Source organism: Leptidea sinapis, chromosome 13 (genome assembly GCF_905404315.1).
Source record: "Leptidea sinapis chromosome 13, ilLepSina1.1, whole genome shotgun sequence".
Classification (NCBI taxonomy): Eukaryota; Metazoa; Arthropoda; class Insecta; order Lepidoptera; family Pieridae; genus Leptidea; species Leptidea sinapis.
This window is the reverse complement of record NC_066277.1, coordinates 14,498,225-14,522,994: the sequence shown is the minus strand read 5'-3', so window position 1 is coordinate 14,522,994 and position 24,770 is coordinate 14,498,225. Positions and strand designations below refer to the sequence as shown.

Below are 24,770 nucleotides of genomic sequence, written 5' to 3'. Positions count from 1 at the left end.
AACACAATAAAGTAACTGTGGTGTTAAATGGTGGTTTTATTCAATGTTCTATGCATTATAAATGTGATCTACTTATGTGATACTTCTCATGATCTTTTTTTTTCATAATAATAAGAGACGAGACGAGCAGGATGTTCACTTGATGGTAATTGATACGCCATGCCCATTACAATGTAGTGCCGCTCAGGATTCTTGAAATGCTCAAAAATTCTGAGTGGCACTACAATAATTGCGCTCGTCGCCTTGAGATATAAGATCATTTGCCCAATAATTTCACTAGCTACTTTTTTTTACTATTCTATGACGATAAGTCACTCGAACGATTGGGTCAGTAGGGAGAGCACTGGCACGGAACGCCAGAGGTCGTGGGTCCGAGTCCCGTAAAATATTGTTTTCAAATTTTATTTACGATACAGTAAGGTTTGCAAAACCAAGTTTTCTTTTAATTTTCTAATAAGACCCCCGAAAACGACTTTTATTTAAAAAAAAAATATTTTAACTTTGCACACCTTAATTTGAGACATAATCAAAGATTACACCATTTTAGCAAATTTCACCTTATTTGATCCAGTAGATTCGGAGAAAATTGGGTGTGACAGACAGACGCACGAGTGATCCTATAAGAGCTTATTTTTTTTTTATACGGAACCCTAAAAATGATACTACAATGGTTGTACAAAGAACCGAAGCAAGTATACGTTAGGTACATTCGTACCTAATGGCGTTCTGATATGCTTTATACAGGGTGTTCCCCGTCTATTCCACACGGCCGGGAAGTATTTTAAATATTGAAGATTTTTTATGAGAAAAAGTAAGGAGACTGGAAATACGTTCAACTGATAGTAAGTGTAGACATCATTTATGATATAGACTGTGACAGCTGTGAAAACGACGAAAAATTGAGGTTGACAGTTAAACTCTATTTTGAGCAATGCACGCACACTGACGCAGAGTGACACACAAATCGCGTGGGTAAGACGTGGCTTTTCACGCACACTAACGTAAAACACCTGGCCAATACAACAAAAACAAAAAAAAACAAAAAAAACCTGGCCTGTTTTCATCGGTTCTCTAGCAGCAAAAAGCTGTATCTAGACAACGATGTAGAAATTGAGTTTGACAGTTAACCTCTTTTTTAAGCAATGCACACACACTGACCCAAAGTGACATACAAAGCGCGAGTGTAAGACATAGCTTTCACACACACTAAACTAATAAACCTGGCCTGTTTTCTTCGGTTCTATAGCAGCAAATCTATCTAGACGTACTATAATAAGACCATTGAAATGACCATTCCAATCCAGTGCCGCTATGGATTATTGATTGAACCCAATATTCGTTAAATAAAATAAAATATTAAAACAATAATTTATTCAGTGAATACAAAACTTATCGTATATTGACACAAATATCATTTTCTTTGCTAATATCACGGCGCTTCTTTTTTACACGTCCGTGCAGAAACCACATAAAAGAAAATAGATATATCATAAATATCTACGGTAGCCAATAGCGATTATTCTGAATAGTACCCGACCAATTAGAATACGTTGTGATCATATGCTGACCAATGAGCGTTCAGTATCTCAGTGCCCGCTCACTTCAGTTGGTTGAGAAAATGGTTTGCATGGGGTATTTAATGTAATACTAGTCTACCCAATCAGGTCTACTGGATTTAACTTGATTTTCAACGGTTTAATTTGAATAATGTCTAACTTTTTACTGCTAGTTTTGTTTAAGGCGACACTAAATGCCGGCGACCTTGAGCGATATGAGTTCACGGCTCCTATGTAACAAAGCCAATATTTTCAAAATTCTTGCGTCGAAAATTTAACGTTTTAGCAGGCACAAACAGTTTAATTGCTTACAATCCTCATTATTGATTACTTATCTTAATAAATGTACCAACACAAAAAAGTAAAAGCTATAAGAACAACTCTTATGAGAGCAGTATACTAAACAAATGCATCATACCGAGAAAAAACTTGTTTAACTGCAAACAAAACTGGTAATTCATATAGCTCTGGAGTGTTAAGTTTAACTAACAGCAAACATTAGCAACCTACAAGTAAGACTTAAGGGTATGTGTAACAGGATAAAGTAGTGTTTATAGCTCCAAATGCTATATTTTCACCACAAAACTTGTCTAAAAACACCTTGTTTGCGTGTTTTCTGCTTATTCTTCGCCTTAACATAATTTTTCGGTAGTAGTCCCTATCTACTTTAACTAACACGAATATCCCACATTTAAATTAAAAACTTTTTAAAGTATAATAGGAATAATTACGAGTGTGAACTTTCGTATTTAGGAAGATAGACATAGAGTTTCTCGACCTTAAAATATAATTATACACCGTAGATTAAGGATTGGTCTCCGCTGCGCTCCAAGTAGATACCGCAGGCGTAGTTGCAAAAAACAGCAACTAATACTATGTCTATGCCCAGTGCTCTGAATGTCAACGTGTAGAAATTCAAGCAAGCGCGGGTAAACGGCGGGAGAAACTATGACTCTCTTAACTGATGCAACGCGCTAATGCTCCCGGAAGCAGGGCCCTAATAGGCTGGAGAGTCCGAGTTGCTCCACTGGGGGTGTACGGCCCGTTCATGGGTTTGCTGGCAAAAAAATGTGGACGGGGGATCATAGACTGAGTCTCTTTGAGGCGATGACGTGCGTGCACTACACTTTGCAATGGGGAAGAGCTAATGCGCTGCGCGTAAATTGCAGTTGCATTAGTGAAGCCCAACTCCTACCCACGACCTGCACGCGGTGCCGTTGCTCTTAACTAACGTTGGATAGAAATATCCATTTGGGGGGGGGGGGGGGCGAACGCCAAAACATCCTTTCAGCCATCAACGGCCAGAGTGCTGAATCTCGCCGCGTTCACTGGCCTTCAAGCGAGGAGCATGCTCTACTACTAGGTCAACAGGCTTGCCTGGAGGCTGGGCGGGGAGCATGCATTATCACCTGTATGATCCACGCCACATAGCGGGTGATGCATTGGGGGTGAGCCCCCAATGAGCCCCCAGCCGATTCGCCCCGATAGGGCGAATCGGCTGTGAAGGGTTAGCAGCCCCCACGGCCGAAAAATCAAGAGAAGCTATGTCAAATAATGTGAGCCGTACCACGGCAGTGGATTTGACCTCTGACCTCCCGCAGGAGTCAGAGAGCATCTCGATTATTAACCCGGACCCTGAATCTGGTCGATCGCCGAGCGGTGGTCATCTCCAGTTCACTTGTCCGATTTGCACATGACCATTTACAACTGCTATCGGGCTGGGCGTCCATAAACGACGGCCCCACCCGGTGCATTCGAACACCGAAGCCGCCCCTACAGATAGGGTAAAGAGGAGGTGGAGCGATGAATGGAGTTGACGATGTTAGCGCGTACTAAAGCGGGATTAATTGTGGAGACCGGGAAGTGCACCATTATTACCCTGGCGGCTCGTCTCTCAGGTTCCGGAAGGACTGTGGAGGCGATTAAGGGCCAAAGGCGCTCCACTGCGTACAAAAGCAAAGTGCTCGAGTACCTCGAGGAGATGCGGATTGCGGCCACCGTCAGGGAGGTGGAGCTGTCCCGCGAAGCAACGACGCCCGTGGAAGACCACCCGACAACCGACTCTAGAGTGTAAACCACCGACCTTGATGACCCCTTCGCCGAGTTGACTTCGGATAGGCCAGACGTGTCGGAACTGCTTGCCAAACTACTCTGTGAGAGGGAGGCGGCACGGAAGATGCGAATGAGCCTGGAGTCAGGAGGAAGGGGGGGGCGGAAGACAACTCACAAGTCCGGAAACGCCACCGGCTTGAAGATGACTTCGCGATAGCGGAGGCGCGAGGAGTACGCTAGGGTTCAGGAGATATTCAAAAAATCACGAAGTCGTGCTGCAGCTGAGGTATGGTGGCGCAACTAGGGGCGTGAAGCACTCTCTTGGGGATATATTGTCATATTGGCAGCCTATACTTGAGGCAGTGTCGACCGCTGCTGGGCCCACACCGGAAGCTCTGAAGGCCTTACGGCTGAAAGAGCGGCACGGAGGCACGCGCGACTAATCCCAGCTTTGGGCCCCATTTTCTGCTCAAGAGATCAGAAAGGCCCGTATCGGTCTTCAAACTGCGCCAGGTCCTGACGGCATTACGCCTGACGACTGGCGTAGTATAACCCTGCAATCCAAAGCGGACCTCTTCAACGAATGGATGAGGATAGGCTAAATCCCAGAACTACTGCGACAAAGCAGAACTATCTTCGTGCCAAAGAACGAGGAGCCTGCGGGCCCCGGCGACTACCGGCCAATTTCGATTGCATCGATACCGCTGAGGCATATGCATAGCCTCTTGGCTCAGAGAATTTTGAATTGTTGCCCCCCGGACTATCGTCAGCGAGGACTCGTCCACGCCGACGGCTGCCTAGAAAACACAGCGGTGTTGGATACGGTTATGGGGGATAGCAGGAGCAAGTTGCGGGAATGTCATGTTATGGATGAATGGCTGTGCTAGACTTCTCCAAGGCCTTTGACACAGTGTCGCACGAGGTGCTTGTCAAGCTACTTGTAGAGAGAGGCCTACCCATGGCTTTCTGTGACTACGTTGCTCGCCTTTACCAAACAGCCCTCACTACGTTGGTGTGAGTGTGAGTGACCCTGTGAAAGTGGGGAAGGGAGTTCGGCAGGGGAACCCGCTGTCTCCGATCCTATTCAACATGGTGATGGACATTATACTGGCTTCTTTGCCTCCAGGGGTAGGGTACCTTCTAGGAACGGATATCATCTACGATACGGTAGGTTTGGGGCGTCGGATTGGGGGGCTGCCGCAGCCGCTGCTAAATCCAAAAGGGTTATTAACAAGATGTGGTGGGCAAAGCAGCTGTTATCCAAGTTGTCAACGGTTTGCCCGAAAACAGGCCAAAGGTCTATCTCCCTGTATTGGAAACAAAAACTGCACGGATCAGTTGACGGCTACAAACTACGTGAGTCGTCGCAGGTTAAAGGATCCACCCGCTGAATTCGTGCGAAGTGCAATCAAATAACCGGCCGCGATTACGTGGACTATGTTAAGTGCCACAGTAATGCATTACCGTCCCGAATTAGAACTACTAGGGGACGCAGAACAGAGATATCGGAGCCCGTGTCGAACTGCCGTGCAGGCTGCATGGTCAGGGAGACGACGGCTCATATAATACAAAAGTGTTTTAGAACACACGGCGGCCGGATAGAAAGACACAACAGGGTAGTGAACATACTCGCCTCGGCGTTATCGGAGCAAAGGTGGACCGTTGAACTGGAGCCCCACGTCCAGACTGGTGACAAAGGACTTAGGAAGCCGGACATCATTTGCAAAAGGGATGGTGAGGGAGTTATCGTTGACGCACAGGTAGTCTCCGGCTAGCGCCCGCTCGATCAAGCCCATCGTGGAAACGTAATAAATATGCCGAACACGGGGACTTGATCGAGAGGGTACGCAGCCGTTTGGGACTGCACGGAGCAGCAAAGATCAGCGTTACCTCTTGCACCATATCCTGGCGCGGTGTATGGAGCAGAGCATCCTATATGGATCTTAAGAAACTGCTGCGGTTGGAGGAGTTGTTCTTCGATAGCGTTTCGATTGTTGCGTTGAGAGGGTCGTGTATGAATTGGACGCGGTTTAATCAGATGACCGAGAACCGCTTGAGCGATAGGCTAGAGTCAGGGCCCGGGCTCCTGCGGTAAGGGTTGACGCCGGACCCGCCGTTTCTTCCCGCCAGTTCTTACCCTGGGTTGCAAAACTCAGGAGACTGGTCCCCACTAGAGACATCGAACCGGACCACGGCGAAATTTTCGCAACGTCAGTGAGGGGGGACAGTGGTGTCCTCGGGGATCCATAATGATTACAAGTAATCCTTTTGTGAAAACTCAATGATCAAAATGGATTGGTCACAAAATACCGACGAAGCGGGAGGAAATAGCCAAATGCCTCGTCATCTAATTAGTGACGCGCATGAATGGATTAACGAGATTCCCGCTGTCCCTATCTACTATCTAGCGAAACCACAGCCAAGGGAACGGGCTTGGGAGAATCAGCGGGGAAAGAAGACCCTGTTGAGCTTGATAAGTGAGCGTACTCGAGCCAGTCTCAAACAATGTTTGACCTTGGTGTGCCATATATTCTGTTAAACTTCGCTAATAATAATCTATATATCTATATATATAAAAATGAATTGCTGTTCGTTAGTCTCGCTAAAACTCGAGAACGGCTGGACCGATTTGGCAAATTTAGGTCTTGAATTATTAAAATTAAAACATTTTGTAATAATAATATCTACAACAAGAAATAAGAAAGACTTGGGATCACATATCATCAGTAAGTAGTAAAATAACACGAAGCGTATGTTACAAAATTTTAAAGATGCAATTGAGTATCAAGATGCCACGCACACAAGCATTTAATAGTTGCCACATTGGTATTGTTCATAGGTAGTGCGGTACCTAGTTGTATATGTAGTAATCCATAATCTAAGTTATACACACATCATACACATAACAGCTTTACACTAACATTGAATAATATACTATAATAAAACAGGGATAAAGTTAAAGTCTAAATAATGGATCATGATATTATAAAGATCAAATTGAGCAATTTCACACAATCAAGGAAATAAAAATACTCACTAAAGGGAAATGATACTCTTTCTATCATAAAACTCATTGGTGGTCATATGATTAAGAACCTTTGACAGCCTCGTTTCAAAGCCCAGATTTATTTGCCATTATCAAAGAGGATGTAAATACTACGAAATAAGAGGCGGTACTACCTAAGTAAAGATTGAAATTTAGTTTATTAGGAAAAGTGCAATGATTTGATATAAGTTTGAAATAGTACTTATTACAGCTAAGTTTGAAAGCTTACAGTTGCTTAGCGGCCGTTTTCAATAACGTATCTCTAGTTACGGATATATTGCTATCACCGTTTAATAACAAGATCTTATCAATCGATAGTTATATCCAACATAGTTATAATCCAATGCTGTCTGTCGATAGGTTATTGAAATGTAATTAAGCTTAAAGAATAGATTTGTTCTCTAGTAAGTTAAACTAAGGAGAGATAGGTTATTAAAAACGGCCGTAAGACGTAGTGGACTTCGGCTATCTCCGTTTTTTGAAGATTATAGCCGTCATCTGTCAATCTATCAATGACTGCACTTTTCATACAATGCAGTGAATTGCTTTTTTCTTAGAGAGTTTCGCTAGACTGCCATTTTTTGGTGTAAACTGAATGAAAGAAATGCTTTTATAACGCAATACTTAAATTGAGATACTCAGTGTTTGGATATTAATTTAAAAATGGAACACCTACGTAGTATTTTATTTCTTTATATGAAATATTACGATTCTATAGAAATGTTTAATATGAAATTTATTTTCATAGCTGTCCTCAATCATATGACCATACAATGTATGTGGCTCTAGGAACATATAAGGCTTACCTTAAATACTCCACAGGGGATGTAACTTAGTGGAATTTATTTCATCAAGACAAACCAGATTGGAAATACAAGATTTATCAACGATACATCACTCGAACGGTTGGCTCAGTGGAAAGAGCGTTCGCACGTAACGCGAGATGTCGCGGGTTCGAATCACGCATCGTTCATAAATTTTATTTTCAAATTTTTATTAATAATTAAACTTTAAAAATAAGAGCCATAGAATTCCACTCAATTCATTTAAATAGCCTCTGTACTTAACGGGTAAGGTCCCGTCTATGGCTAAACAATAATATATTTTGAGTAAGAGATCCTGTGTTCACAGTCGAACACATCCATTCATAATATCCTCATACAACTTCTGGGTGAGAGGCACGTATTTCCCCATTTTCTGATCCATGAAGAAGACTGGGTCAGTAAGTTTGGTGAGATCAAACCCTTGCTCAACTAATTCCTTCTTTTGAAGCTTAAATGTAACAGTCAAAGGGGGCTCCGGAAGAATTCGTAGGAATAAAGGCCTCGCGTATGCCGGTAGGGATGTACTTAACCCTTTCTCTAATCCTTCAAGGTCTAAACTGTTGTTTGGATCTGCAATAGCTGCCATACCGGCTTTGCCCTCGATATTTGGAATCTAAAAATAAAAAGAATAATTATTTACTGAAGTTATACTTCTTTAATTCTCGTTATGGAAAAATTATGAGTGAAATTTTAAGATAACTAATACAAAAGAAACAGGTTGAAGTTAGTTCCTAAATCTGACGTTTGCGTCATTCGATTTTTTTTTTTTTTGGTTTCTTCGTCCATTATTAGAACAGGCAAAGGGTTCAAGCCCATACAGCCGTATCCATTATTTAATATTTTTTTATTTGTCACAGTCATGTTTGCAAGATTTTTACAAAATTGTTCTTTCTAAAAACGTTGAATAGGAGGAGAAATAAATCATTTTAATGATTTTTGCTTCGTTAGGCCAAAGAAGTATAACGTCTTGCGTGTACACATAAGTACCTAAACACATTTGTTATTTAATTGCTCACCATTAACAATATCATGCGCGTTATTCTCGTGATTGGGCTACTTGTGGTACCTAGGTTATCCTGTCGTTTTTTATGACAATAAGGGATGAGACGAGCAGGACGTTCAGCTGATGTCAATTGATACGCCCTGCCCATTTCAATGCAGTGTCGCTGAGGATTCTTGAAAAACCCAAAAATTCGGAGCAGCACTACAATTGCGCTCGTCACCTTGAGACATTAGATGTTAAGTCTCATTTGCCCAGTAATTTCACTAGCTACGGGGCCCTTCAGACTGAAACACAATAATGGTTACACATTACTGCTTCACGGCAGAAAAAGGCGCCGTTGTGGTACCTACCCATAATTTTTTCAAAATTGATCTTTCTAAAAATGTTGAAAAGGACGAGAAATAAATCATTTTAATGATTTTTGCTTCGTTAGGCCAAAGAAGTATAACTTCTTGCGTGCATACATAAGAACACACATTAGTATTTTAATTGCTCACCATTAACAATGTCTTGGGCGTCATTCTCGTGAACGGGCGCTACTTGTGGTACGTAGTTGATCCTGTCTTTTTTTGTGACAATAAGGAATGAGACAATCAGGACATTCAACTGATGGTAATTGATACGCCCTGCCCATTACAATGTAGTGCCGCTCACGGGTCATGATTTTTGAAAAATCAAAAAATTCTGAGCGGCACTACAATTGCACTCGTCTCCTTGAGACATAAGGTGTTAAGTCTCATTTGCCCAGCAATTTCACTAGCTACGGCACCCTTCAGACCGAAACACACAGCTTACACATTACTGCTTCACGGCAGAAAAAGGCACCGTTGTGGTACCCATAATCCAGCCGTCATGCTGTGCAAAGGAGCCTGCCACTGGAATGGAATGTCTTCAGGGATTTTTATTTTTATTTTTATGATATACCATTTTAAGTAATTGAAATATATAATTGGTAGCATTAAGTATGTTAATCTTTAGACTTTTTTTTATGATAAATCACTTCTTTTCTTTTTTTTAACTTACATAAGTAAGTCAAAACGATTGAGTAATTTTATATAAAATTCTAAATCTGTAAATCTGTAGATTAAATGAGTGGCAATGAGTTTCTTGCCACTTCTTCTCGTTAAAGATAATGTAACCAGGTGGCAAAGTACATAGCGCGCCTAACTTCAAAAAATTTCATCAAAATAATTTACAACAGGTACTTACAGCTACCCCATAGACAATCACATCTCGAAGTCCAACCAAGTTACTGATCACACCTTCAACCTCAGCTGTTGATACATTTTCACCACGCCATCTAATAATAATGAAAAAAGACTATATTACTACAGTATTATATAATAAAATTTAAATAACGATAGTATAAATGCTGTATCAGTAAAGTAAGCATTTATTTATAGCACAGAGCTGTTTCACCTGATTCCTGCCGCCGAATTCCACCTTCGCACAACACGCCCCAAGCTGGGATATCATCCCCACCATCTGGATGTGTGGCGGTCCTCCATAGTGCGGTTTTCAAGGAGTTATTTTTCACGTACTTCAAAGCTGTGGAATCAGCTTCCTTGTGCGGTGTTTCCGGGACGATACGACATACTTCAAAAAGCGCGTAAGCCTTAAAAGCCGGCAACACTCGTGTGATACGTCTCGTGTTGCAAGAGAATGTGGGCGGCGGTGATCACTTAACACCAGGTGACTCGTACGCTCGTTTGTCCTATTTTCCATAAAAAAAAATACAACACGTAATACATAATAAAATTAACAAAATAAAAATAATACGATGTCATGAAAAGGACACGCATTCAACATTTTTGGAATTGAAATTAGTACCACCCCAATTCCAACACTGATTTTCAGTAGGTGTAGGTACCAAGTCGACCTTTTGCCAGCAGCCGTAGACAACACGGTTCTGTTATAGGTCTTAAGAGTGGCATTTTAAATTAGTAGAAAAAGAAGAAAAAACAATTCAAAGAAAAAAAAGTTTGTTAATTCGGACGTAACTATAGCGTTCTCCGCGTTTATTTGCAAGGCTGCTTGACATTCGGCAAATACTTCAGAATTATTATTGTATTGACAGTGTTATCAGCGATAAAGTCAACATTTAACCAAGTAATTTATTACCAAGTTTATTAGGCCCTCAAAAAATTATGTAATTACAGCTGTTTGACCTTCGATCATAAATTTAGATATCTACTAATCAGATTATGTATTTATTTATTCGATCCACCAGTGATAATTACATTAGTTCAGGCAACAAGAAAATATTTAATCTAAAGTTAATTCTAAATGCATTATCGTTTAAGGTAGATACAGCATGCAATTAATTTGAAGCTTACAAATATTTTAATCAAATGAAGTACTTATACATAATTTAAAAAACGTATTAACTTATTACCGAAAAAAAACCAACACTCTTCTTTCTAGGACTAGACATGGAGAGCCATTGTAATTGGACACGCATTATTGGGCTGCCAGGTCTAAACGCTAGTAATTCCAAGTAGTCGAAAAGAAGTAAAACTTTACACGTTAATTAATTATGTGAGTATAAAACCTGAACGTGTTCCCAGTTCTATCCTTGAAGTAGAAATATCCGTAATGATCCATGACTAGTATGTCTCCAGTATTGAAATAGCAGTCGCCATCCACTTTAACGTTTCGCACCATTTTCTTTTCCGAGGCTGTCTTGTCGGCATAGCCTGCGAACGTTAATATCGCCTGTTTCGGGTCTATCTTCCCGAGAAGTAAACCTGCGATATGGATAATATCTTCTAAGTATTTATCTACACCCATGCTTTAAAGCCTCTATTAAAGGTTCGAAAACAGCTTATTGCGAACATTAAAACACCCAATGTCCTAATAACCATTACATCATCCAAACGAGTGTTGTAATAAAACCCAGTACAACATTACATCACCCGTTTTCATAACAACATTCCTATTATTATGGTTTTTAGGACTGACTTTTTTAATGTTAGCAGTAAGATAAATGTTTCAGAATCATTTATACAGGATTCATATTATGGGTGTAGATAAAGTCTTGTATGCAACTGTTTATAATTAGGTATTAAAACACTCATGTGATACTATTATAACACTCGGCTTCGTCTCGTGTGATAAGCCCACATACGTGTTTAAAACACACAGCAGTTGCATAAATAAATATTACATAATTGGCTCTTTGCTATACGATTTGAATAAAATGTTGGTGATATTCATTGCCATAACACTCATGGAGAAGTGAAACAAACGTATTTATACAAATACGTTTGTTTTTTATTTGAGGTGTTTCTAGGACATTACGACAAAAAAGCACGTACTTTTTTCTAAAAGGCCGGCAACGCTCCTGTTATGCCTCTGGTATTTCAACAGAATATGTGATCAATTAACATCCAAGACGTGACCCGTCATTTGTCCTCCTCTTTCAATAAAAAAAAATCTTGTCTGGTTGTCCTTGGTAAACTTAAGTATTCACATACCTGGCTCAGATGGACTACAGGTGATACACCTGCCTTTGTCATCTCTAAGAATTTCACCAGTGATTTCATCGCATCTGTAATTAAATTTAAATTCCTATCTTTCATATCATTACTTATTATAATATAAAGCCCAGCTACTTTATATGCTCTGGCGTCATCCATAGAAAAATTATTTGAAATTGGGAGCATCAATCGCACTACACAAGATTTGAATATGTTTACAAACAATATATCAAATGATTTATTTGTTAAAATTTGTAAACCAACAATTTTGTATAGAATAGCTTACTAACATTTTTTTTTGGTATTGACACACTCTTACACAAATTATCTTGCCCCAAACTAGGCATAGCCTGTACTATGGGTGCAAGGCGATATATTTAATACAATATAACTTACTTAAACATACAAAAATACAAATCAACATCCATGACTCGAAAACAAACATTCATATTCATCATTGAAATGATTCGAAATCGGGACCTCTAGCTCAGTGGCAAAGGTCACTTGCCACTTGGGTATAGGGGTCGTCAACATTAGTTGATATGAAATCGTTTTAAAACACTGTGATCATATTATGTTTGTTATAAAATGTTATATTGCGTGTGGAGGCACAGTAAAAACAATTATCTAAGCGATCAAAACAGCCTAATGGGAGAAGACTATGGTTTTTTTATAGCAATGACATAGTGGGAACGGTATTGTTTATTTTGTAAAAGAGGTTCTTCCCTCTTAGTGATCCATTGTTTCTTTAGCGATGTTAGTCCGTTAGTTGACATCAATAAAGATTGTAATAGAATCAATTTCGAACAATATAAATGACCTTTATTGCGTATTTAACACAAGTAGTTAAACATTACAACTCTTTTCCTCTCTAGGAGTTAAGCTTTACTAGTTCTTGTTGCTATTGTAAAGGTATAAAAGTGTAGTAGGGTGGGTCTTAGAATCGGTTACTATCTATTTTTCATCTCCCTAAATGTTAAATAATAATACATAAAAATACATAAAAATTTAAATTTTTTCGGCCTTCTACGATCTACAACTATTTTTGTATCACGATTTTTATATTATACTGTTCCATCCACCAAACCGATATAGGGTTGCAAGATGGCAATCGAATACAGTAATTGTACTATATAATATCTATATATCGTATATTTGGTAGGTCTGAGAATCGGTTGCATCAAAATTTTAATAATTGTTTTTTTTTAATATGTTATAAGGCTGGGTCAGCTAGTATAATATGTAACCGAAGCAGGCTATGCCTGGCCCATACGTCACGCTCGTGAATTGTCGCTTGTTTTGACAGGATGATCCTGTTATCGTAAATTCTGCTTCGTGTTGTTAAAGTTTTAGATTATTGTATATATTTATAGCTATACTAGATTTTACTGGCGACTTCGTCGGGGAATAGTTAGTTTGGCAGCATTTTCATTTTTAGGATACTTTTCAAATAATACACATACAAACTGCTCTTTCGGCTGCTGGATGCGCTCTTCTATGATACAGTGCATATCCCTTGTCTTGCCTGTTGTGGACAGTCTCTTTAACAGTATTTCCCTACGAAATTTAATATTCTATTTCATCCCCATGTAGGCCAAAGTTTCAAAAATGCTCGAACAAATGATTATAAATTACTACTTATCAAGTGCCTAAATACGAAGTTTCATGGTTTTATCTCCGTTAATCACGAAATATAGTTAAATATCGTTACACAGAGAAGAAAACACTTACTTGACTAATGTGAGAGGGTATATTGAAGACACAAGACGACTGAGAAACCCAATGGCGCCCACCTTGGAGTCCAGGTTCACTGAAATTGTAATAAGAGTTGTTCAAATACAACCATTGATGGAGCAATAGGTAAAGTTGGTTTTCAAATCCATAGCTACATTTATTTGACGCTTTATAGGCAACGCTCCTGTGATTCGTGAGAGAATGGGCTGCACGAGCAACCTTTGCACGGCTCCGATCCGTATGGCAATCACGGAGAGTTTCTTGTGCCGCTTCTTCTCTCTCAGAGCGCCATTTGTTTCCGAAGAGATATTATTATCTAGTATATTAGAAATGACATCAAAAGAATTCTAAAGGAATCAATTTTGAGAAAATAAATGCCTTTATGCCTTTAACTGACACGGAGAGTAAAGCTGAAAATATTCCGGTCCAACGTAAAGACCGGGACCGGGTAATAAATATGGGTGTGAGACGTGGAAGGTCACCAAGCCCATCTCTCATCAACTTCAGGTTTTCGTAAACCGATGCCTTCGAAATATCCTCGGTATTCACTGGCCCAACAAAATTTCCAACGATCATCTTTGCAACGCTGTCATGAAGTCCCAACCGATCAAAAGATAAAACGCCGCAAATGGAGCTGGATAGGTCACACACTCCGGAGGGATCCCAACCAAATACCGAGGCAAGCCCTAGATTGGAACCCTCAAGGAAAACGCAAACATGGCCGTCCAATGCAAACCTGGCGGCGGACTGTCATTGACGAAGCGAAAGACATCGGAAAGACCTGGAGTGAAATAAAGAGAGATACTCAGGACCGATCGCGAGAGAGATGCACTGAGGATACCCTCTGCCCCAACTAGGGGATACAGGAATTTAAGTATGGGCTGCGGTGATCGTTTACCATCAGGTGACCCGAAGGATTCTCCTCGGTAAAAGAATGCAGAGTGCCTATAAATATGCAATAGCTGCTTATATGGTAACACTTCAAATTATGCTGGCTTTGTGATTTCTGTGTTTTAAATATGCTAAACAAAGAAATGATTGCTATTTGCTACTCTAGTAAGTGATTCTAGTAGACAAATTAAATTTGAAAAACAAAATTTATGAACAATGCGGGTTCCCGCGACACAACCGTGCGAATGACATTTTATATAGTTGATACATCTTGTATGTCTTGTTCAACTCTCAGGTTGTGGCTTCGTCTACAGGATCTACTTTACAGCTGATAGCCTGCTCAACCCCAATATTTGCATATTAGGAAATTGACTTGAGATGTCGCTCTTACAAATCTAAACAATTTGTTATTTTTTAAATGATAACTATAACTATAACAATAGCTAGTTTTACATACCCAGGTTACAGTTGCCTTCGGTAGCTCCATAGAACTCAAGAACTCTTGGAATGTTGAATCTCTTGACGAACTCCTCCCAGATTTGAGGACGGAGCCCATTGCCAATCATCACTTTGACATTGTGGGCCTTATCATTGCTCCCTGGAGGAACCATCAGGAGGTAACGACAAATCTCGCCAATGTACTGAGCAGCCTAGAAAATACAAATCAGATTTTATGATATAGTTTGTGGTATCTATCAATGACGTTCTAAAGACAGAGAAATCACGTCGCATAAAAACAAAGTCGAAATATGGAACATGCCAGTAATTACACCATAATATAATATAATAGCTACGACTTCTATATCCATACATTGCCGCATTTACTCCTGTTGCTGAAAATAATCTTGGTCAATAAGCTAAAATATATATAATAAGATTTTATTCGGACAGTGACAGTTGACACGCGAATAAGGCGAAAAGTGTGCTTACATTGTCTTTATGCGCACTTTTGCCGTTCCGCTATCAGACAGCGAATGTACATATCTATATAGAACGTGTTTGGTAGGTATCTATCTTATATAATTTATATATCTAACGGCCGTTCCTAATATACTATCTACAGATAGAGATAAATTACTACCTTCTACTGTCAGTACTTAGCTATCAATAATCTGAAGCTGTCCCAATATACCCAAACTTCTATCGCTGGTAAGCTATGGCTTAAGCGTCGTCCCATTGATAGACACCATGTACGGATAAGGTGAGTTACCGTCGATAAATTTTATGGGGTTGAAAAGTTAACGATAGTTATGATTTTTTATTTTTATCTCAAGTAAGAGATAGTCTGTATATTGGGAACGGCCGTAAATAGCCTCTTGCTGCTAGACAACCACTGAAAACTAGCCAGTGTGCCAACTTTAGCGTGCGACTGTACACTCGCGAAAGATAGTATTTTTTAGCTTAATTACAAGGCTCTCAATTTAGTCCCATTGTAAAAAGATAGATCTGATGATCATAGATATGTATGTATCTATGAGTAACCACGGATGAGTAAAAATATTTTACTATTTACAATTTTGTAATGCTCTAATGAGAAGAATTAGCAAGTAACTCACTGCCACTCTTTAAAGCGATACCAAGAGCTTCGAGCTTGCGAGGTACTACGACTCGCCACACGACGCCACAACAAGAAATTATATTTAAGCGATCATGATGAAGCCTGCTTTGAGAACTTAACCAACAAGATAAAACTCATTCAGGACGTACCTATGAAGTTATATAGAATTTATTATTTAAAGATTATTTTGAGGATACCAATAATAGTAAAACAATAGATACCGTGCAGCCATGTTTTGCAGCATCACTCCAATAATTACTCGCAGAGAATTTCTTCCTCAACACAACAGTGCAGCCCAGAATAATACACTGCCCAACTCCGAGCACTCCTCCCGCGGTGTGGTGGAGCGGGAGGGGGTCGTAGATGACGTCAGACGAGGAGAGATCCGCGGACTTATGTACTCCTAGTGGTATTAGCAGATATCTGGAAAAAATACATAATTAATAACTCTGTATAGCCGGCCTTACATCACACACAATAAAATAAAAATAGATATACTAAATATACTTTAGGCGGGCTGAGGACTATTTTCCTGGAAATCGTATTTTTATGTCAATAAGGAACATTCAGCTGATGGTAATTGATACGCTCTGCCCATTACAATGCAGTGCCGCTCTGGATTCTTGAAAAACCCGAACATTCTGAGCGGCATTAGAATTGCGCTCGTCTTCTTGAGACATAAGATGTTAGGTCTATATCCCTAGCTATGACGCCCTTCAGACCGAAATACAATAATGCTTACACATTACTGCTTCACGGCAAAAATAGGCGCCGTTGTGGTATCAATAATCTAGCCGACATCCTGTACAAAGGAGCCTCCCACTTGTCAAATAAGACAGTTATAAAACTTAAACTTAAACTAATAAAACTACAGCAGGATAGAAAAGGAGAACGAATCTATTGCTAATGTAACAGACTTTGATTAAAAAAAGAATCATCCAAATTGGTTGGCGCGATATTGAGTTATTCGTAAATTTATCATCCACTTTGCTATACGTATGTATAGAAAATTTAACGTCTGTAAAGCTAGAAAGGTCAAGTCAACAGAATCACTCGTAATATATCTCAAAATTTAGTGCTCATTTAGTGCTAATTTAGTGCTGATAACAGATATTTGGTGCTGTGATAGGGGGACTAAAAATGAGAACACTGCTAACTTTTCATTAAGCTAGCAGTGTACCATCGTGACTAGAAAGATCAAGTCGGCAGAATGTCTCGTTTTATATCTCAAAATTTAGTGCTCATTTAGTGCTAATCTAGTGCTGATAACAGATATTTGGTGCTGTGATAGGGGGACTAAAAATGAGAACACTGCTAACTTTTCATTAAGCTAGCAGTGTACCATTCGTGACTAGAAAGGTCAAGTCGGCAGAATCACTCGTTTTATATCTCAAAATTTAGTGCTCATTTAGTGCTAATTTAGTGCTGATAACAGATATTTGGTGCTGTGATAGGGGGACTAAAAATGAGAACACTGCTAACTTTTCATTAAGCTAGCAGTGTACCATTCGTGACCGCGTTATGATACAGTTGGAGCGAGAGGCACATCAGCTAATAATTTAGTGCTCAATTAGTGCTGCCTGTACAAGCAAACAGATTTTTCAAAAATAAAAAATCAGTTTTTAAGTATAGATAACTGCTGACATAACGATACGAGCAATCAAAGAGCTGAAAGATGACTTTAAAATCGGTATTGGTGAAATTGAAAAGAGTTACTAATTAGTGTTCAATTAATGCCACCGGTAAACCCAGAAAAAATTTTAGAAAAATCATTTTTCAACTGCCCGCTAAAAAAATCGAAGGTTTTCAATAATCGAAAAGTTATGGGTATTATTCTCTATTGCAAATATTGAGTTTTCATCAGATCTCAACGTTATAAGGTGACAGAAAACTACCCTGACTCCCCTCGCGATGTAGCCGCTGTGTGTGTGTTAAAAAAAAGAGGAGTTGCACTCGGGGACTGCCGCGGTAAAGCTATTGCATAGCATTTTTTATCAACTTATGCAATTATAATTATTTATTTATTTTATTTATGCAGTATTTTTTTCCTTTGTTTTTTTTTTGTTTGATATTTATTCAAGTTACACTTTTTGAGCGTGGTGACCGATAAGAAAACAATTTTTTTTCTTTTATTAAATAATGGGGGGGGGTGTTAGGTTATTTTCGTTACGGAATTTCTGGATTCGGTCTCCACGCTCAAGGCCCGCGATAGAAGCTATGCAAAAGCTTAAATTTTTTTTTTTTTTTTTCAAAGCAACTACTGCTAATATAACGACGTCAGCAGTCTTAAGAGTGAGAAAAAAACTATAGGACAGAAACTAATGGAATTAAAAGACGTCACCATTTAGTGCTCAATTAGTACTACCAGTATAGCAAAGGATTTCTGCAAATTATTTTTTTTTAAATCAACTAAAAGAAAATAAAAAAAAATTGTTAAAAACTCCTTTACTACAACGACAGCACTAATTCAGCATTAAATAGTGACGTCTTTCAATTTCATTAGTTTCCGTTTTAAGGTCTCTCTCTAGCTCTTAAGGCTGCTAGCATCGTTATACTAGCTAGTAGTTGATTTGAAAAAAAAAATATTTTTCAAAAATCTTTTGCTTTACTAACAGCACTAATTGAGCACTAAATGGTGACGTCATTAATTCAATTAGTTTCCGTTCTATAGTTTTCTTCTCACTTTTAAGATTTCTGGCGTCGTTATATTAGCAGTAGTAGCTTTGAAAAAAAAAAAAAAAAATTAAGCTATTGCATAGCTTCTATCGCGGGCTTTGAGCGTGGAGACCGAATCCAGAAATTCCGTAACGAAAATAACCTAATCCCCCCCCCTTAGATGTATATACATATTTCGCCACGGTCATTACAGTTGCCGTGGAACAGCGGTTATCACGTATGCGTTTTGAGCAGAAGGTCCCAGGTTCGAGCCAGGGGTACGTCTTAATTTTTTTAATTTCTTTTTTTTTATCAGTTTTTTTAATTTTATTATTATGATAAGCATTTTTATTTAGTTCACCTGTCCCGTTGTCTGTCTGTAATTAAATATTGCAAGTTAAATTTTACTAACTTCCCGTTTGCTTTTTTTAAAATTAATTTTATCAAAAATAACCTCAATATTATTACTTTTTTATTTTCATTCTTGTTTTTGAAATATTAACCTATTATATTTAACATTGGAGGTGTTTGTCCCTATATTTCACCTTGCAGCCAAAACTACGCATCGCAGACCAAAAGTGTTTGTATGTGGCAATAGGTACAAGGTTCCCATTGTGCACTATGGTGGTTGCAAGTCGATAATTATAAGGGTGTAAAAGATACGGGGGTTGAAAGATGTTAACTTTGAAAATGTGACTATTATTGATCTAAAATGGTCTGGATTGTTCAGGAAATTTCTGGAATGTTCTAGAAAGCTTTAATATGTATACCAATGTTCTGATCGATCGAAAATGTTCTAGAAAATTCTAGAATGATCTAGAATTCTAGAATGATCTAGAAAATTCCAAAATGATCTGGGAAGTTCTAAAATGATATGGGAAGTTCTAAAATCGACGTTTAGATTCTGATCGAATGAGAATGTTCTAGAAAATTCTAGAATGATCCAGAAATGTTTAGAATGATCTGGGAAATTCTGGAATGATGTAGGGAGTTCTAAAATCTACGTCTACATCAAATCTAAATTCTGATTAAATAAGAATGTTCTAGAAAATTCTAAAATGATCTGGGAAGTTCTAAAATCTACATTTAGATTCTAATCGAATGAGAATGTTCTAGAAAATTCTAGAATGATCCAGAAATATCTAGAATGATCTGGAAAATTCTAGAATTTTTAATCCAGTATTTAAAATACAGGGACAAGTATATCATAAAATTGGATCATTATTGTCACTCCCAAATAATACTCCGAAGTTTTTACAAATTTACTTTGTAGGAAATGAAGAAGACGAACTGGATCAAATTGCGTCGAGATATAATTCTTCATTTACAGCGCTTTCTACATGAAAATAATGAGTTGATAAAGATATTTAAGACTGCGATGGAAAAAATGGTTTCGGATAATTATAAAATAATAATTCGGGCAGATAAAAAGCCAATTGGCGAACACGAAAGACGATTTAATGCACCTCAAGTAAATGAAATAGCCGTAGTTATGGTGGACAATGAAAGTAGTTATAGGGATATTGTGGTACAACGAAGAAGTAATAAGTTGGAACGCATCGCTGAAACTCATCACATGTATGACGCCTTACAGTATCCACTAATATTTTGTCATGGTGAAGACGGTTACCATTTTAATATTCAGCATGTTGATCCACAAACAAATAGCCCTACAAACAAAAAAGTTTCTTCCAAGGAATTTTACGCATATCGGATAATGGAGAGAGTGAATAAATACAATCAAATACTCAATTGTCGGAAATTGTTTTTACAGTTTATTGTTGATATGCAAGCAAAAATAGAAGCAGAAAGATTGTTATTTATTCGTCTAAATCAAAATAAATTACGAACGGATGAATATATTCATGGGGATGTTGAAAATTTGGGACGATTAGTAATTTTGCCTTCTACATTCATTGGTAGCCCTAGGCATATGCTTCAATATGCACAAGACGCAATGGCGTATGTGAGAAAATATGGTCGTCCTGACTTATTCATAACGTTTACGTGCAATTCGTCATGGAAGGAAATTAAAGATGAGTTACAATTTGGACAAAGGTCACATGACAGACATGATTTAATTGCGCGCGTGTTTAAACAGAAACAAGTAAAATTCATTAATGCAATTGTGAAGAGTTGTATTTTCGGAAATGTTAATAGCTGGATGTTCTCCATTGAGTGGCAAAAGAGAGGGTTGCCACACTCACACAATTTAATTTGGCTGAAAGAAAAAATTCACTCAAATCAAATCGATGACGTTATTAAAGCAGAATTCCCAAATCCGGAAAATTGGATCACCAGTCATATTAATGCGAAATCTTAATACGCCAAAATTGTGCAATGCCAAGATTATGCGTAAAACAAATTTTGAACAACATCATTGAGGCAGAAGTTCTCACTGGCAAAGAAAAAGGAAACTTGGTTTTTATACCAAGAATTCCAATAATTTCGAATGATTTACCATTCTATTTTAAACGGTTACAATTTCCTGTACGATTAGCTTATAGTATGACTATCAATAAGGCGCAAGGTCAGACGTTCCGATTTTGTGGAGTTAATTTAAAAGAATCCTGTTTTTCACATGGTCAACTCTATGTAGCTTTTTCACGCGTAGGACAGAAAGAAAATTTATTTGTTTATGCACCAGAATGCAAAACTGTAAATGTAGTATATAAGAATGTATTTCAATAAAAATGTTTAGGATATCAGTTAATGTTAGATGATAAAAGATATTAATGTCTACTTAGTCGTAAGATTTTAATGTAAAAATAAGTAAGATCAATAAATTAATAAGAAAAAAGAAAATGTGTCTTTTATGTGAAAAAAATGTGAAGTAAGTAGTGATAGATTATTAACATTAACAAATAAGTATACAATTAAAAATGACCCAGCGAAGCGGGTATTCATAGCTATATGTAATATAAAAATGTGTCAGTCGACAGTTGTAGTTCATTCAATAGGAAACGAGTGCCATCTTGTGTTAAAATATATAACTACGATAAATAAATTTACCAGTTTCTTTACACTTTTTTGGATCACTTATTGTATCCAAAAAAAAAGAAGAAGGGCCGAAAATACATGGTGCAAAAGGTTATAAATTTCCATTAATTTTGGCTGGCGATTTCAACATCAACATCGCTGAATAAAAATCAGAGCGGTTGACAACTTTTCTTTCGAAAATATTGAATTTGAAATGAATCCACAACAAAATATGGGACCACCATTGACACGGTATTTTCCAGATATTTAGATATCAAGTCTGAAACTAATGTTTCTTATTTCAGTTACCATAAACCTATAGTTTAAATGATAAATATTCTTGAATAACCTACATGTAGTGTAAGATAATAAAAATATTTTGAACAATATTAACTTCTAATTTATTTAATAAAAGAAAAAAAAATTTTCTTATCGGTCACCACGCTCAAAAAGTGTAACTTGAATTAATATCAAATAAAAAAAAAACAAAGGAAAAAATTACTGCATAAATAAAATAAATAAATAATTATAATTGCATAAGTTGATAAAAAATGCTATGCAATAGCTTTACCGCGGCAGTCCCCGAGTGCAACTCCTCTTTTTTTTTTTAACACACACACACACACAGCGGCTACATCGCGAGGGGAGTCAGGGTAGTTTTCTGTTACCTTATAACGTTGAGATCTGATGAAAACTCAATATTTGCAATAGAGAATAATACCCATAACTTTTCGATTATTGAAAACCTTCGATTTTTTTAGCGGGCAGTTGAAAAATAATTTTTCTAAAAAAATTTCTGGGTTTACCGGTAGCATTAATTGAGCACTAATTAGTAACTCTTTTCAATTTCACCAATACCGATTTTAAAGTCATCTTTCAGCTCTATGATTGCTCGTATCGTTATGTCAGCAGTTATCTATAAGTACTTAAAAACTGATTTTTTTTTTTTTTGAAAAATCTGTTTGCTTGTACAGGCAGCACTAATTGAGCACTAAATTATTAGGTGATGAGCCTCTCACTCCAACTGTATCATAACGCGGTCACGAATGGTACACTGCTAGCTTAATGAAAAGTTAACAGTGTTCTCATTTTTAGCCCCCCTATCACAGCACCAAATATCTGTTATCAGCACTAAATTATCACTAAATGAGCACTAAATTTTGAGATATAAAACGAGTGATTCTGCCGACTTGACCTTTCTAGTCACGAATAGTACACTGCTAGCTTAATGAAAAGTTAGCAGTGTTCTCATTTTTAGTCCCCCTATCACAGCACCAAATATCTGTTATCAGCACTAAATTAGCACTAAATGAGCACTAAATTTTGAGATATAAAACGAGACATTCTGCCGACGTGACCTTTCTAGTCACGATGGTACACTGCTAGCTTAATGAAAAGTTAGCAGTGTTCTCATTTTTAGTTCACATCACCAAATATCTGTTATCAGCACTAAATTAGCACTAAATGAGCACTAAATTTTGAGATATAAGACGAGTGATTCTGCCGACTTGACCTTTCTAGCTTTACAGACGTGAAAATTTAAGACTTTTATGGTTTTCTCATGGACCAAATTACAATGGGGCCACACGGGAAGCACCAGCTTTCAAATAAAAAAAGAATTATCAAAATCGGTTCACCCAGTCGAAAGTATTGAGGTAACAAACATTAAAAAAAACCGACGAATTGAGAACCTCCTCCTTTTTTAAGTCGGTTAAAAATCTGTAAAAAGTGGTATTAGCTCCTCTCCACAGTTTTGAATATTAAACCACAGGCTAACGCATACATTGACAAATCAATGTTGACATTTTAGAGAGGGGAAATGAGCAAGTACCTCACTAGGTTAAATGTAATAATTGCCCCCCTTCAAAAGGTAGTCTTATCTTTATCTTATCTCTCACTGATGTTAGTTTGGGAATAGCTGTAGAACAGAAAGCTGCTCCAATAGAGTAGCTATTCGATGCAATTAGTGTCTTGCAAATCGCGCGATTGTGGAACGCTTAGCCACGAACGTGGTGCAGTGACTTTAACATTTTGTTCTTTTTTCTCAACCCAAATAGTTCCACAGACAAATCCTCATATACAAATAAAATTTGAAAAAAAAAATTATAAAAAAAATAACAAATATTGGGGTTAAGCAGGTTATCATCTGTAAAGAAGATCCTGTAGATGAAGCAACAACCTGAGAGTTGAACAAAGCAAACAAGATTTTATAACGGTACGTTACTCGAACGGTTAGCTCAGTTGGTTAGAGCACCGGCACGGAACGCCGGAGGTCGTGGGTTCGAGTCCCGCATCGTTCATAAAATTATGTTTTTCAAATTTTATTTGTGTATTAATCCTAGAATTGAGGGTTATTTTTTTTGAGGTTTGTTATTTATATTTGAGGTTTAAAAACAAAAAATATTGTTTAAATCCCTATATATGCTGTAGAACAGTGTTCAGAAGACTGAAAAAAAATCATTTCAGATGATTAGAGCCCCTCTTCATAGCTTACAGTTGATGATACGCTATAGGCAAGCTGTGGCCTGAAGATAAATTAATAAATATGATACAAGTCTCGTTTTATTGAGAACAACAAGCATATCAGACATCAATGCTACTTTCACTTCCAGATAAAGGCGGAATTGAACTTCGCTCAAATTTCAGTACATGGAAAAAAGTAACGTGGATGTCATAGTCTGGGTAAACACTACCCATTAAAATGGCGGGGAGAAGATACAGAAAGATACCATCTAACTCCATTCCGGAACTTTCTCAAGAGAAAAGAACCTAATTTAGTATAACAAGTCTCATCCGACACTATTGGCCGAAACGACTTATGTATTAATACAAAAATATTCACGGTAATTTAAGAAATTTACACAACTGCTTAAACATTACGCATTCTTAATATTTTGTCTCACAATAAACATGTGTATGTCGTGCATTATCATATTATATTTTAGGACACGTCTTTATCATTCATAGTAAGTATGGCTTAAAAAAATCATCAA

The 24,770-nt window shown here is 37.8% G+C and overlaps 1 protein-coding gene and 1 non-coding gene across 2 annotated transcripts in view; one reads left to right on the top strand and one right to left on the bottom strand.

The window, feature by feature from the left end:
- Positions 1-1,356: 1,356 nt before the first annotated feature.
- Positions 1,357-24,770, bottom strand: part of LOC126967633 (long-chain fatty acid transport protein 1) — a 45,984-nt gene continuing 22,570 nt past the window's right edge. Inside the window, exons 6-12 of the mRNA XM_050812200.1 lie at positions 16,365-16,566; positions 15,043-15,235; positions 13,692-13,770; positions 11,958-12,031; positions 11,033-11,228; positions 9,691-9,781; positions 1,357-8,091 (exon numbers count right to left, since the gene is read on the bottom strand). Coding sequence (XP_050668157.1) covers positions 7,780-8,091; positions 9,691-9,781; positions 11,033-11,228; positions 11,958-12,031; positions 13,692-13,770; positions 15,043-15,235; positions 16,365-16,566 — 1,147 coding nt within the window. The 3' untranslated portion in view covers positions 1,357-7,779. The remainder of the gene's footprint in view (positions 8,092-9,690; positions 9,782-11,032; positions 11,229-11,957; positions 12,032-13,691; positions 13,771-15,042; positions 15,236-16,364; positions 16,567-24,770) is intronic.
- Positions 7,555-7,627, top strand: Trnay-gua (transfer RNA tyrosine (anticodon GUA)). Its single transcript has one exon. It is a non-coding gene; the product is annotated as a tRNA-Tyr (tRNA).